Source organism: Eleutherodactylus coqui, chromosome 1, assembly GCF_035609145.1.
Source record: "Eleutherodactylus coqui strain aEleCoq1 chromosome 1, aEleCoq1.hap1, whole genome shotgun sequence".
NCBI classification, from domain to species: domain Eukaryota; kingdom Metazoa; phylum Chordata; class Amphibia; order Anura; family Eleutherodactylidae; genus Eleutherodactylus; species Eleutherodactylus coqui.
The window spans coordinates 52,214,984-52,230,252 of NC_089837.1; the positions used below are offsets into that span (position 1 = coordinate 52,214,984).

The window sequence follows — 15,269 nt, forward strand, 5'->3', positions numbered from 1 at the left end:
AATCAAACCTGTCAATCACTGCATGAGACCACCCACTGGACTCCTAATGATTTATGCTTATGATTTTTAATTACCTGATTTCTTTAATGGATTTCAAATGTTCTCTTGCACACCGCAGAATGGAAAATTGATTAAAAACTGGGCGCAATCATTGTTTCTGAAGAACACATTGGTGTTGGCATAGATGAGGGGTGTGGCTAAAACATTTTCCATTTTTAAAATTAACAGTGTTTAAGTGTTAAACCTGATAAACAAAAATTCTGTTCATTGTGAATTGAGTACTTCATAATATATTGACCATTAGATTGGCTTTGTACAGTTCTTTGGATTGTTCAAAGGGTGGATCTTGAATTGGAGGACGTTGGCTTGGGAGCTCTTAGCATGGATGACAATGGTTTGGATGATGTTGGCTTGGAGAATGTTCCCTTGGAAGGCATCATCTCTTCTTAACAGATGTTTATGAGTATTCTAGTCTCATGCAAGCATTCCTCAAATATTTCTTAGAAGTGGTTTTGCCAGTTGATTAACTAGGAGGTGTACATTTTTTCACATTGTTATTTGGACAACATGTGTATTTCATTGCAAGAGGGTATAAATAGATAGATAGCATAGACATTTAAAATCTTGTTCATGGCAATAGGCTTTTCCTTTTGCAAATGTTGTTTTACCACAAAACTATCTAGACAATGATTAGAATTTGCATAGGTGATACTAACCGGTTATTATGCACAAGGTATAGCACATATCATATGTTGCATTGGTGCACATGTAAATCCTAGTGCAGGGGTGAGGTCTAGTGAAGTCCCAGGAGGAGCCTGGAACGTGAAGTTCTGCAGTAGTTTTGTGAAGAAAATGAAGAGCTCCATTTTCGCCAGGCTCTCTCCAGCACAACTTCTCTTACCTACAGCAATGAAATATTGGGTAAAGAATAATAAAAATTAGTAGTTTTCAAGGTAAAAATAAAAAAATTGCTGTTTTACAAAGGGATGCTGTTAAGTCCTTGGCTTTGTTATCTTCATCTGTTTTCACATCAATGAAAGTTATATTATTTGAAAGCTCAATCTTCACAATACTTTGTGTGCAAATTTTGGAATGACCTTGTGCAATTCTTATATTCTACAGGTTTAAAGATAACATGGCATAGTCAGCAGCAAATTTCAATGCAAAATAGAGCAGTGAAGAAATTTCTGTTTCTAAAAGGGATGCCAGTAGGGATGAGCGAGCACACTCGTCCGAGCTTGATACTCGTTCGAGAATTAGGGTGTTCAAGATGCTCGTTACTCGTGACGAGCACCACGCGATGTTCGAGTTATTTTCACTTTCATCTCTGAGAAATTTGCGCGCTTTTCTGGCCAATACAAAGACAGGGAAGGCATTACAACTTCCCCCTGCGACGTTCAAGCCCTATACCACCTCTCTGCAGTGAGTGGCTAGGGAGATCAGGTGTCACCCGAGTATTTAAATCTGCCCCGCCCGCGGCTAGGGGGCAAATCGAAATACAGTGTATATCACAGGCAGTGGGCTTTTTCCCAAAAAGTTCAAAAAAATACAATATTAGGCCTGCCTGTCACTGCCTTCTGTTTACAGCGCCTCTGCTGGGGGTAGTAGTTGTTGAATTAATACCCAGCCCTGCGCATAATTGTTGCCTGCCTCTGCAGTGCGTTACATACGCGAAGTCAGCCTCCAACAGGGCAATCGAAATACAGTGCATATCACAGGCAGTGTGGTTGTTCCCACCAAGTTAAAAAATATACAAGATTTGGTCTGCCTGCCTGTCAGTGCCTTCTGTTTACAGCATCTCTGCTGGGGGTAGTAGTTGTTGAATTAATACCCAGCCTTGCGCATAATTGTTGCCTGCTCTGCAGTGCGTTACATATGCGAAGTCAGCCTCCAACAGGGCAATCGAAATACAGTGCATATCACAGGCAGTGTGGTTGTTCCCACCAAGTTTAAAAATATACAAGATTTGGCCTGCCTATCAGTGCCTTCCATTTACAGCGTTTCTGCTGGGGGTAGTAGTTGTTGAATTAATACCCAGCCTTGCGCATAATTGTTTCCTGCCTCTGCAGTGCGTTACGTACACGAAGTCAGCCTCCAACCACAGGCCAATAAGCGGCACATTTAATTACAGCGTTCTGTTTCTGCTAATCTCGTAATACACCATGCTGAGGGGTAGGGGTAGGCCTAGAGGACGTGGACGGGGGTGAGGACGCGGAGGCCCAAGTCAGGGTGTGGCACAGACCGAGCTCCTGGTCCAGGTGTATCGCAGCCGACTGCTGCGGAATTAGGAGAGAGGCAAGTTTCAGGGGTCCCCAGATTCATCTCACAATTAATGGGTCCACGCGGTAGACCTTTATTAGAAAATGAGCAGTGTGAGCAGGTCCTGTCGTGGATGGCAGAAAGTGCATCCAGCAATCTGTCGACCACCCAGTCTTCTACGCCGTCCAGTGCTGCAACTCCGAATCCTCTGGCTGCTGCTCCTCCTTCCTCCCAGCCTACTCACTCCATGAAAATGACACATTCTGAGGAGCAGGCAGACTCCCAGGAACTGTTCTCGAGCCCCTGCCCAGATTGGGCAGCAATGGTTCCTCTCCCACCAGAGGAGTTTATCGTGACCGATGCCCAACCTTTGGAAAGTTCCCAGGATCCGGGGGATGAGGCTGGGTACTTCCGGCAACTGTCTCAAAAGCTTTCAGTGGGTGAGGAGGACGATGACGATGAGACACAGTTGTCTATCAGTGAGGTAGTAGTAAGGGCAGTAAGTCCGAGGGAGGAGCGCACCGAGGATTCGGAGGAAGAGCAGCTGGACGATGAGGTGACTGACCCCACCTGGTTTGCTAAGCCTACTGACGACAGGTCTTCAGAGGGGAAGGCAAGTGCAGCAGCAGGGCAGGTTGGAAGAGGCAGTGCGGTGGCCAGGGGTAGAGGCAGGGCCAGACCGAATAATCCACCAACTATTTCCCAAAGTGTCCCCTCGCGCCATGCCACCCTGCAGAAGCCGAGGTGCTCAAAGGTGTGGCAGTTTTTCACTGAGAGTGCAGACGACCGACGAACTGTGGTGTGCAATGTTTGTCGCACCAAGATCAGCCGGGGAGCCACCACCACCAGCCTCACCACCACCAGCATGCGCAGGCATATGATGGCCAAGCACCCCACAAGGTGGGACGAAGGCCATTCGCCGCCTCCGGTTTGCACCACTGCCTCTCCCCCTGTGCCCCAACCTGCCACTGAGATCCAACCCCCCTCTCAGGACACAGGCACGACCGTCTCTCGGCCTGCACCCACACGCTCACCTCCGCTGTCCTTGGCCCCATCCAGCAATGTCTCTCAGCGCAGCGTCCAGCCGTCGCTAGCGCAACTGTTTCAGCGCAAGCGCAAGTACGCCGCCACGCACCCGCACGCTCAAGCGTTAAACGTGCACGTAGCCAAATTTATCAGCCTGGAGATGCTGCCGTATAGGCTTGTGGAAACGGAGGCTTTCAAAAACATGATGGCAGCGGCGGCCCCGCGCTACTCGGTTCCCAGTCGCCACTACTTTTCCCGATGTGCCGTCCCAGCCCTGCACGACCACGTCTCCCGCAACATTGTACGCGCCCTCACCAACGCGGTTACTGCCAAGGTCCACTTAACAACGGACACATGGACAAGCACAGGCGGGCAGGGCCACTATATCTCCCTGACGGCACATTGGGTGAATTTAGTGGAGGCTGGGACCGAGTCAGAGCCTGGGACCACTCACGGCCTACCCACCCCCAGAATTGCGGGCCCCAGCTCGGTGTATGCTTCCTCCACTAAACCACTCTTCTCCTCCTCCTCCTACGCAACCTCTGTCTCGCAATCAAGATATGTCAGCAGCAGCACGTCGCCACCAGTCGGTGTCGCGTGGGGTGGCAGCACAGCGGTGGGCAAGCGCCAGCAGGCCGTGCTGAAACTACTCAGCTTAGGAGAGAAGAGGCACACGGCCCACGAACTGCTGCAGGGTCTGACAGAGCAGACTGACCGCTGGCTTTCGCCACTGAGCCTCCAACCGGGCATGGTCGTGTGTGACAATGGCCGTAACCTGGTGGTGGCTCTGCAGCTCGGTAGCCTCACGCACGTGCCATGCCTGGCACACGTCTTTAATTTGGTGGTTCAGCGCTTTCTGAAAAGCTACCCACGCTTGTCAGACCTGCTCGGAAAGGTGCGCCGGCTCAGCGCACATTTCCGCAACTCCAACACGGACGCTGCCACCCTGCGGACCCTGCAACATCGGTTTAATCTGCCAGTGCACCGACTGCTGTGCAACGTGCCCACATGGTGGAACTCTACGCTCCACATGTTGGCCAGGCTCTATGAGCAGCGTAGAGCTATAGTGGAATACCAACTCCAACATGGGCGGCGTAGTGGGAGTCAGCCTGCTCAATTCTTTACAGAAGAGTGGGCCTGGTTGGCAGACATCTGCCAGGTCCTTGGAAACTTTGAGGAGTCTACCCAGATGGTGAGCGGCGATGCTACAATCATTAGCATCACCATTCCTCTGCTATGCCTCTTGAGAAGTTCCCTGCAAAGCATAAAGGCAGACGCTTTGCGCTCGGAAACGGAGGCGGGGGAAGACAGTATGTCGCTGTATAGTCAGAGCACCCTCATGTCTATATCTCGCGTTGAGGAGTAGGAGGGGGAGGAGCATGAGGAGGAGGGGGAATAGACAGCTTGGCCCACTGCTGAGGGTACACATGCTGCTTGCCTGTCATCCTTTCAGCGTGTATGGCCTGAGGAGGAGGAGGATCCTGAAAGTGATCTTCCTAGTGAGGACAGCCATGTGTTGCGTACTGGTACCCTGGCACACAAGGCGGACTTCATGTTAGGATGCCTTTCTCGTGACCCTCGCGTTACACGCATTCTGGCCACTACGGATTACTGGGTGTACACACTGCTCGACCCACGCTATAAGGAGAACCTTCCCACTCTCATTCCCGAAGAGGAAAGGGGTTCGAGAGTGATGCTATACCACAGGACCCTGGCGGACAAACTGATGGTAAAATTCCCATCCGACAGCGCTAGTGGCAGAAGGTGCAGTTCCGAGGGCCAGGTAGCAGGGGAGGCGCGGAGATCAGGCAGCATGTACAGCACAGGCAGGGGAACACTCTCCGAGGCCTTTGCCAGCTTTATGGCTCCCCAGCAAGACTGTGTCACCGCTCCCCAGTCAAGGCTGAGTCGGCGGGAGCACTGTAAAAGGATGGTGAGGGAGTACGTAGCCGATCGCACGACCGTCCTCGGTGACGCCTCTGCCCCCTACAACTACTGGGTGTCGAAGCTGGACACGTGGCCTGAACTCGCGCTGTATGCCCTGGAGGTGCTTGCTTGTCCTGCGGCTAGCGTCTTGTCAGAGAGGGTGTTTAGTGCGGCTGGGGGAATCATCACGGATAAGCGTACCCGCCTGTCAACTGACAGTGCCGACAGGCTTACACTCATAAAGATGAACAAAGCCTGGATTTCCCCAGACTTCTCTTCTCCACCAGCGGACAGCAGCGGTACCTAAACAATATGTAGGCTGCACCCGCGGATGGAAGCATCGTTCTCTATCACCATAAAAAACGGGGACCTTTTAGCTTCATCAATCTGTGTATTATATTCCTCCTCCTGCTCCTCCTCCTGAAACCTCACGTAATCACGCCGAATGGGCAATTTTTCTTAGGCCCACAAGGCTCAGTCCTATTACTTTTGTAAACAATGTTTATACGTTTCAATTCTCATTAAAGCGTTGAAACTTGCACCTGAACCAATTTTTATTTTAACTGGGCTGCCTCCAGGCCTAGTTACAAATTAAGCCACATTAACCAAAGCGATTAATGGGTTTCACCTGCCCTCTTGGTTGGGCATAGGCAATTTTTCTGAGGTACATTAGTACTGTTGGTACACCAATTTTTTTGGGCCCTCGCCTACAGTGTAATCCTGGTAATTTTTATGGGCTTTGCCTGCACTCATGCTACAGCAAGGTATGTGGGGTTGGCCTACACTTTTGCTACATAAATGTAACTGGGGCCTTGTCTATACTGCAACTACTGAAATGTGAAAGAGACTGTTATCTCCCTAAACTGCTGCAATGGGAATGTTACTGTGGCCTGTCTTCGCTGCTACTACTATTACTGAAATGGAACTAAGACTGTGCTCCCCCTATACTGCTGCTTCGGAATTGTTACTGGGGCCTGTCTGGACTGCTACTACTACTGAAATGGAACTAATACTGTGCTCCCCCTATAATGCTGCTAGTGATATGTTACTGGGGCCTGTCCCTAATGCTACCGCTGAAATGTTACTAATTATGTGCTCTGCCTATACCGCTGCTAATGCTATGTCACTGGGGTGGGGAAACGGAGGCTTATCAAAGACATGATGGTGGCGAGGCCATTTCCCACCAACGCGGTTACTGTTAAGGTGCATATAACCACGGACACGTGGAGAGGACACGTAGTGCCTCAAAAACATCCCCCTCCTCCTCCAACAATGAAAACATTCTTGGCAAATACCTTTGCATTGGTCCGTCTGGTGGCAGTCCAAGAATTTCACCTTTACCGACACAACAAGAGAGCCCCCACCATCCCCCCGCCACGGCCCACTTAATCCTGGCCACATTCCGAAAACCAACTAAATAAAACCACGCTACTAGGTCCGCAGTCGCCACCACATTCCCACCAACGCAGTTACTGTTAAGGTACATATTACCAGTCTGACTGGGGCATGCACTGTGGGCCGAAGCACACCTGTATTGTATGTGATGTTAGCTCTGCTGAGCAGGGCACTGCAATGGGATACATTTATGTACCGCCGATGGGTTCCAGGGAGCCACCCATGCTGGAAACCCAATATATCTATATTCTGGTGGAAACCCAATATATCTATATTCTGGACTGTGGACCTTTGGTAGTGGACAGTGAACCTGTATTTGTATGTTTAACATTCTGTATAACAAATGACATGTTTGTCTTCTGTTCTGATACAAATATAGATATATGTTCTTAGGGTCAGTGTTGGCGGCCTGGACCTGTCCACCTTCAGGGCTATCTCCAGGAGGGACATTGGTGTGGGTGAAGATCAGGGAGTCCCATGCCGTGCGTACCTGTGCATACTACTAGTATTGTAACAGTACACTAGAGTGAGAAGAGAGACTCCTGGTGGTAGTTTTGACCTACACGTGTACATTGACGTCATAGGACAGCCAAGTATGGTACCTGACGAGTTTTTAAACCTTAGAGACCACGTTAAAGCTAGATTCGAGTCCATTTTTCTGATCATTATGGTAAATAAAATGTTGACTGGATTAATTATGTTTATTATAATTAGCAGCGGTTTATAAATTATACTAGTGATGCCTTATAGGGACTAGTCGACCAATAGGACCTACCTCGACTATGACTTTTCAAAATAGAATGGCCTTAGGTACAATTTTAGCTAAAAAGGGGAGTGTCTGTAGGATGATAGGGGAGACTTGTACCTACATTCCAGACAACACGTGACCCGCGGGTAAAGACGCAGTTGCCATTAAGAAGCTGACCGCACTAACTAAAAAGAGCTAACCAGTACTCGCCATGGATGAGCAGGTGGCAAAAGATCCTGGCTCAGACGGGCGTCGCTGTCGTATGTGAACTGATTATCTTTTCCGTTCTAGTCTGGGAAAGTAGGAAAGATGAACGGTGCCCTAAAATCTAAGATACAAGGCAATGGAGAAAATGGACTAAGTGTCTTTTATTAGTCTGTTTCCTCAGTTAGGTACATACCTAACAGGAGAAGAAAAATATATATAAGAAATAAGTTTTAAAACATTGTGTATTTAGAACACTGTGATAGGTTTTTGCTAAGATTTTGCTTTATTTTATCTGCAGTGCACTCTGCTCATGCCACGCAACATGCCGGTGTTACAATGCCCCTGGTCCTGCTACCTTGCCGCCTCTGGAAAAGGGAAGTGGGAATAATCACCTCGTAGTTTTCCTTCCAGGCTGATAGATATGATCATGCACCTACTAATGAGACAGAGGTTCAGTCATGTTGATCAGGCATTAGATAGCCCTAATTTTGCACTCTTTGTGGATGAATCGAGGTAGTGTCAAGAAGGCGGGTTCTACACAAGAGGTTACTCTGATAAAAAAAGATACTAACTATATTTGTTGCCATTATAATTGTCCTAATTTCTGTTTGTTGTTGCATACAGTGAATTCCGACCCTGATGACTACCTGGTCCACCTGTCTCACTATGATGTCCAACAAAAAGCCCACTGTCAGTACAAACGTCGTCATCATGGATCCAGAATATGATGATTTCGAACCATCCTATACCCCCATGGCAGTGATAGCCCCAGTCTACAACACAATGCAGGTCTAGGGTCAACGGTGGGGGATCAGGGTGGGACAGAGTAGGGACACGGAGTGTAGTGAGTTTAGTGAAACAGATAGTTTCAAGGGGGGTCTGTAGTGGAAACCCAATATATCTATATTCTGGACTGTGGACCTTTGGTAGTGGACAGTGAACCTGTATTTGTACGTTTAACATTCTGTATAACAAATGACATGCTTGTCTTCTGTTCTGATACAAATATAGATATATGTTAGATATATGTTCTTACATTTATGCAATATTTCTACTTCCTTAATAAAACATCTTTTTCCTAAACATCTTTTTCCTGACAAAGATAATATTTAACATGAACACACTATACTTTTCCATCTGTTTTGTAACTTTAGAAGAAGTAAAGATCAGACAGATAACCGCAGGTTAAGCAAGTACGGCTTTTAGAGCACCAAAATAATAACCCAAGCAATTTTACTGGAAACATATGCAAATAACACGGGAAATTTATGTAATTAATAGTTCAAGCTGTAGTATCCAATCATATCGAAGGAACCACTCGTGGGTCCGAGACAACCCACTCATCTCGTCCACCGCCTGATGGCCAATCACAGAAGACCGGAGGATGGAAGAATTGTAAGATGCTTATCCAATAATCAAACAATACGTTGTATCTATGTAATCTTTGACCTGCCCAGATGGGCAGATATGTTAAACTCTTTTAAAAGAGGCTGCGCGCCCAACATTAAAACAGAATTGAGGAAGCTTATACATGCTGAACCTGTGTCAGTGTGAAAACTTCTTATGCGCATAATCAATTCAGAATTAATCTGGAAGGGTGTAAATATTCCTAATTGAGTAAGTCGTTGGACGCAAAAGGAAATCCACGACAGTGGGTCCACAGGGACTTTACATTAGGGATTTGTACCTGCCAGTGTCTATGTATTAAAAACCCCGGTCAGACTGGGGCATGCAGTGTGGGCCGAAGACCACCTGCATTTAATCGGACGTTACCTCAGCTGTGCTGGGCAATGCAATGGGATATATTTATGCACCGCCAGTGGCTTCCTGGGACCCACCTATGCTGTCGGTCCACACGGAGTTGTAACTGCATGTGTCTACTTATAAAGAACCCCAGTCTGACTGGGGCATGCAGTGTGGGCCGAAGCCCACCTGCATTACACCTGACGTTACCTCAGCTGTGCTGGGCACTGCAATGGGATTTATATATCTACCGCCGGTGGGTTCCAGGGAGCCACCCATGCTGTCAGTCAACAGGGACTTCACAATAGGGAGTTGTACCTGCCTGTGTCTACTTATAAAAAACCCCAGTCTGACTGGGGCATGCAGTGTGGGCCGAAGCCCACCTGCATTTAATCTGACGTTAGCTTTGCTGTCCAGGGCACTGCAATGGGATATATTTATGTACCGCCGGTGGCTTCCTGGGACCCACCTATGCTGTCGGTCCACACAGAGTTGTAACTGCATGTGTCTACTTATAAAGAACCCCAGTCTGACTGGGGCATGCAGTGTGGGCCGAAGCCCACCTGCATTAAACCTAACGTTACCTCAGCTGTGCTGGGCACTGCAATGGGATTTGTTTATGTACCGCTGGTGGGTTCCAGGGAGCCACCCATGCTGTCGGTGCACACGGAATTCCCATTGTGGAGTTGTACCTTCCTGTGACTATTTATAAAAAACCCCGGTCTGACTGGGGCATGCAGTGTGGGCCGAAGCCCACCTGTATTTAATCTGACGTTAGCTCTACTATCCGGGGCACTGCATTGGGACAAACTACAGGAGCAATACAGCGCTAATGAGATGTGCACAGCTACGCTAGCATTGGAGTCTGCTGTAGGCCCGCGATTGCTGAGGGTTTGTGCAGAGGCCTATGTCCTGGGTGCAGTGAAAGTCCGCTTCCTGCCTAGGATTGCTGAAGCTGGGGGGCGAGGCCTATGTCGTGGCCGCGGTGCAAGTCTGCCATGTTTGGCCGGTCAGATTAATTTTTGGTTCATGTCTTGGGTTTCCTAGGACCCACCTATGCTGTTGGTGCAAACTTAGCTCCCATCGTGGTGTTTGACCTGTCTGGCACAAAGACACTGACTGACTTGGGTAGGGGGCAGAGCGCAGACGGCTTTCCCCTTGCAGTGTGGATTGAGCTATGCGACACCTTGACAGAATGAATAGTGTGTGGCACATGGGTTCCCCATTGCTATGCCCACATGTGCAGCTCCTGATGGAGGTGGCACAGGATTGGATTTCTCATTGCTTCTGTACAGCATTGTGGGCTATCGCCCCGCCCCTTTTAAAGAGGGTCGCTGCCTGGCCCTGCCAACCCTCTGCAGTGTGTGCCTGCGGTTCCTCCTCATAACATAACACCTTATAACACACTTATAAATAGACATGAGGGTGGTGTGGCTATGAGGCCAGCATGTGGCATGAGGGCAGCTGAAGGCTGCGCAGGGACACTTTGGTGTGCGCTGTGGACACTGGGTCGTGCGGGGGCAGCATGTTACCCAGGAGAAGTGGCAGCGGAGTGTCATGCAGGCAGTGATTGTGCTTTGTTGGAGGTAGTGTGGTGCTTAGCTAAGGTATGCCTTGCTAATGAGGGTTTTTCAGAAGTAAAAATTGTTGGGGGAGGGGGCACTCTTGCCGCTATTGTGGCTGAATAGTGGGACCTGGGAACTTGAGATGCAGCCCAACATGTAGCCCCTCGCCTGCCCTATTCGTTTCTGTGTCGTTCCCATCACTTTCTTGAATTTCCCAGATTTTCACAAATGAAAACCTTAGCGAGCATCGGCGATATACAAAAATGCTCGAGACGCCCATTGACTTCAATGGGGTTCGTTACTCAAAACGAACCCTCGAGCATCGCGAAAAGTTCGACTCGAGTAACGAGCACCCGAGCATTTTGGTGCTCGCTCATCTCTAGATGCCAGCCAAAAAGATTCATGGTGATTTGATGCAACCATTTTGCGACAAGTGCTTTTTGTTCTCCACAGTTAAAAATTTGGTTGCCAAATTTAAAACCGGCCACTTTAACACCAGTGATAAAGATCATTCCAGCACACCTCCAGTGGTGACTAGAAACCGTAAATGTTAGTTTATGGTATGATAGGATTATGGAAGACTGGGGAATTTCTGCTAAAACGATAACTGAGGCTCTGAACATTTCCAGGGAAAGAGTTGGGTTCATAATCCATGATCATCTAGATGTGAGGAAGGTGTCTCCCAAGTGGGTCCCAAAATGTTTGTTAGCAGATCAAAAGTGTGCCTGAGTGCAAACTTCCTGGGGTATTGAGCAGCAATTTCAGCAGAATGCTGGTAGTCAAAAGAATGTAGATACAGTGGTCGGCCATGTCCAAACAATCTCATAGTGCAGAAGTCGTCATCCAAAGTGATAGCATCTGTTTTCTGCGGTAAAGATAGGATAGTGCCTGTGGACTACTTTGCAAAAGAGTCTACTATCTTAGCTGTGTATTTTTACAACCTTTCTGGATAAATTAAAGTCATCACTGAATTTAAGAAAATGCTGAAATTTGGCTTAAGGTGTAGTGTTTTTGCACAATGACGCATTTTCCCGCAAAGCAACCCTACTTGAACCTTTCATGCAGAGCAAACAGGCTGACCTGGTCTTTCAAGGAACTTATTCATCTGATCTAGCACTAGTAACTGTTTTCTAATTTGAAGAAACACCTCAAGGATGCCAAATTTGCTGCCATTTATGATGCACCTGGCTTGCTGACCAAGCCTTTCATCCAAAGCAGTGGAATCACTCATCCTTTTGCATAGGAACACTTCCATGAATAAAGAATGGTGTTAAACATCCATCAAGAGCAACTTCTTCTAGTGACACAGGTAAAGTTTGGTGATGAACAATGTTTTTACAGCATGATAGAGCACCATGGCACAAGGCAAAAGTGATAAATAAGTAATTCTGTGAACAGGACACAAAATTTTGGGTCCATGGCCAAAAAATTCCCAAGAACTCCCATTGAAAACCTGCGAGCAATCCTCCAAAAACAGTTGAACAAACCAAAACACAGAATTTGTGATCAACACCAAACACTGATGAGCAAAAATGGGTTGCCATTATTTAAGATTTAGCCCAGCACTTAATGTCCAGCAAGCCATAGTGAATTGCAGATGTCTTGACATCAGAAAGTCAACACTAAATATCAAGTCTTTGCCTAAACTTGCTCGATTTGTCAATAAAGGTTTAAAAACATACGAAAGGCTTAGGCCTCATATCCACAGGGAAATTTGGGCCCGCAGCGGGTCCCTCCTTTCTCGCAGACATGAGGCCATATGACATCTGCGGGTGTGCCGCTGGACCGAGCAGCTTCCATAGGCTTCAATGGAAGCCACGGGAGCCATCCATGCGGGAAACCCGCAGAAAATGGAGCACGCTCCAGGTGCTTTTCCTGCACGTGGCAGGGAAAAATGACATCCACAGGTATTTAATTACCTGCGGGTGTCCATTGATTACCTACGGGTGCAGATTCACCAATTCAATTTTCACCAATTCACCAATTCAATTTTCAATCAAAAAACACTGAAGCAGTAAACTTTGTAAAAAAAAAATGTGTGTCAGTCTCAAAACTTTTGGTCATGACTGTGTAGTGGCCCAGAGTTAGTGGGGCCCCACCATAAGGTTGAATGTGTTTGTTTTGTGCAATGGTATTGTCAGCATCTTCTATGTGTATGTATTTGAAGTGCATTGAACCTTTGCAGCACTGAATGGGTGAATGCCTGGGTTTTGTCTGAGAAATGTATCATGTTGTGTGTCATGTAACCTTGTGTGATATATGTGTTTGCAAAAGATTCTGGCGGGATTCTTGGAAGAGTCTGCAAGTTAGCCAGTGAGAGATGAGTCTACCGACACACAGACACTGCCTTATTGGTCTGTGTGTGGAGGCATGGAAGAGGCTGAGCGATTCCCTGTTGTGCAGCTTGGAATTACTCTGCCTGGGATGTACCGGTGCTACCACTAAGTACCAGGTGAGGAGAGTGATCATTGCTTGGCGTATTCAGGCACAGGAAGCGTGAGTGTGTACTGGTAGAAAGTTGGAGAGAGAGAAAAAGAGTCACCGGGAACGGGATCACAGAGATAACTCGACTGGGGATTATCCGGATTGCCCCGAGTATCCTCCCTGTCACACCACCTTCTCCTTCTATATCTATGCCAATCTACTGTTGACCTATTATCAAAGTTATAGTTAAAAGACATTACCGACTGTTCCCGGTTTTGTTCAGAAAGTTTCCCTGTGTGTGGACTAAGTTATTCCCTACGACAAGCTTCACCACAGAGGACGGAATTGTGGCATCATGAGTGACAAAGGACATTAAGGTAGCTCCTCATTATTTTTTCCCCTCTGATCTCCCCTAGCAGTAACTTGGATGGGTCCCGAACTATCCCCAGGGGAGGAGATGGTAGAGCCACTGTGACATAACAATTCTTATCTACTCCACCATTTCCTCAGCTGTGGGCCCACTCCTCAGATGCTGCAAAAGTACATGGTAGGAACCGTGGTCACTGTCATTGGAACTAACCTTGAACTCTTGACCCTTCATTGCCCTAAACGCATTGTTAAAAAAGCTGTACCCTGAATTTTAACTTAATTGGTTTATTATTATTACAGTTCTCAATTTGGTGGAGGTTGATGGTGGAGAGGTTTCCTGATTTCTACTCTTTACTCCATCAAAGCATTTAAAGACAATGTCTAAGATAACTCACCAGCTGAAAAGGGCATGAAGGCTTCTCTCCTTACAAAATTTCCACTGGAATCCAAAAAATGTTCTGGGTAAAACTCATCAGCTTTTACGAAATGGTCCTTATCATAAAGTACGGAGGTCAGCAGCGGAATCACATGTGTCCCCTAGAAATTAGCAATTTACAGAAGTCAGATTTACAATGGAACTTAATTGATTAGGTGATCAGTGATGTGAAGGCAACAAATAAATGTGTTTCAAGAAGAGTGCAGAGGGAAACAGTTCATGACAATTCTACCCTGAATGGCCACTTTGTTAGTAACTCCTACTATTTTACAGTTAGCACTTCCCTGTATTGCAATTCGATATGTGAACCCGCAGTGCAGCGGAAATCAAGTGACAATTTTTCCGTAGATCAGTCTCAGTTTGAATCCACATTAGATGGGAAAATCCAGTGATCTGAGCAACTTCCATCAAGGCTTTGTCATTGCTGCTAGACTACCTGGGCCTAGACTTTACTGCCAAATTTGTGTGTCTTTTCATGCAGCTGTGTGGAGTTTCCTGAAAATGCTGTGTTTAAAGAAAAATATCCAGTGAAAGGGGATGCTGTGGATGTAAACAACTTACTGTTCCTTAGCATGGATGGACTATAATTGCAGAAAACTATGTTTAAATGCCAATGCTTGGAGAAGCAGAAAGGCTAGACTCCAGTTGAAAAATATCACCTAGTCATATGGATACAGATTTCTGTTGCCACATACTGATGAGGTTTGTGGGTCAAAATTTGGTGCAAGCATAAACCCTTTATTATGTGCTAGGATCATGGCTTGCAGCAGTCATCCTCCCACCCCCACCTCACCCCCCAATGCTGTCCCTTGCATCAGATACCACATACTCATTTGAGACAGACCATCTTTTAAAGGGCCAGCATATACACAGCTTTCCCATCATCTGCCAATATCATCAAGTCTTGATCTATTTAATGCTCTCTCTCCTTCTATAGGGTGCCTAAGCAATTATTTACTCTAGTGTTCAAAAAGTGCTATATCATCCTCTTTCTTGGTTTTGATTCATGCCACTCAGCTTTCCTGTCTTCTACACTCATGTCTTTAGCTTCTTTATTGACCATACTTAATATATCTGCTTCCTGCACTGACCTTTGGCCAGATTCATCATTATGCAAGAATTCTGACTCTTTACTCTGACCTTGACTCTGTTATATGACCACATCTTTGTC

General features: G+C 47.0%; 1 protein-coding gene across 1 annotated transcript in view; it reads right to left on the reverse strand.

Moving 5' to 3' along the window:
* Positions 1–722: 722 nt before the first annotated feature.
* Positions 723–15,269, reverse strand: part of LOC136617455 (cytochrome P450 2K6-like) — a 61,568-nt gene continuing 47,021 nt past the window's right edge. The window contains exons 10-11 of the mRNA XM_066594264.1: positions 14,058–14,199; positions 723–901 (exon numbers count right to left, since the gene is read on the reverse strand). Coding sequence (XP_066450361.1) covers positions 723–901; positions 14,058–14,199 — 321 coding nt within the window. The remainder of the gene's footprint in view (positions 902–14,057; positions 14,200–15,269) is intronic.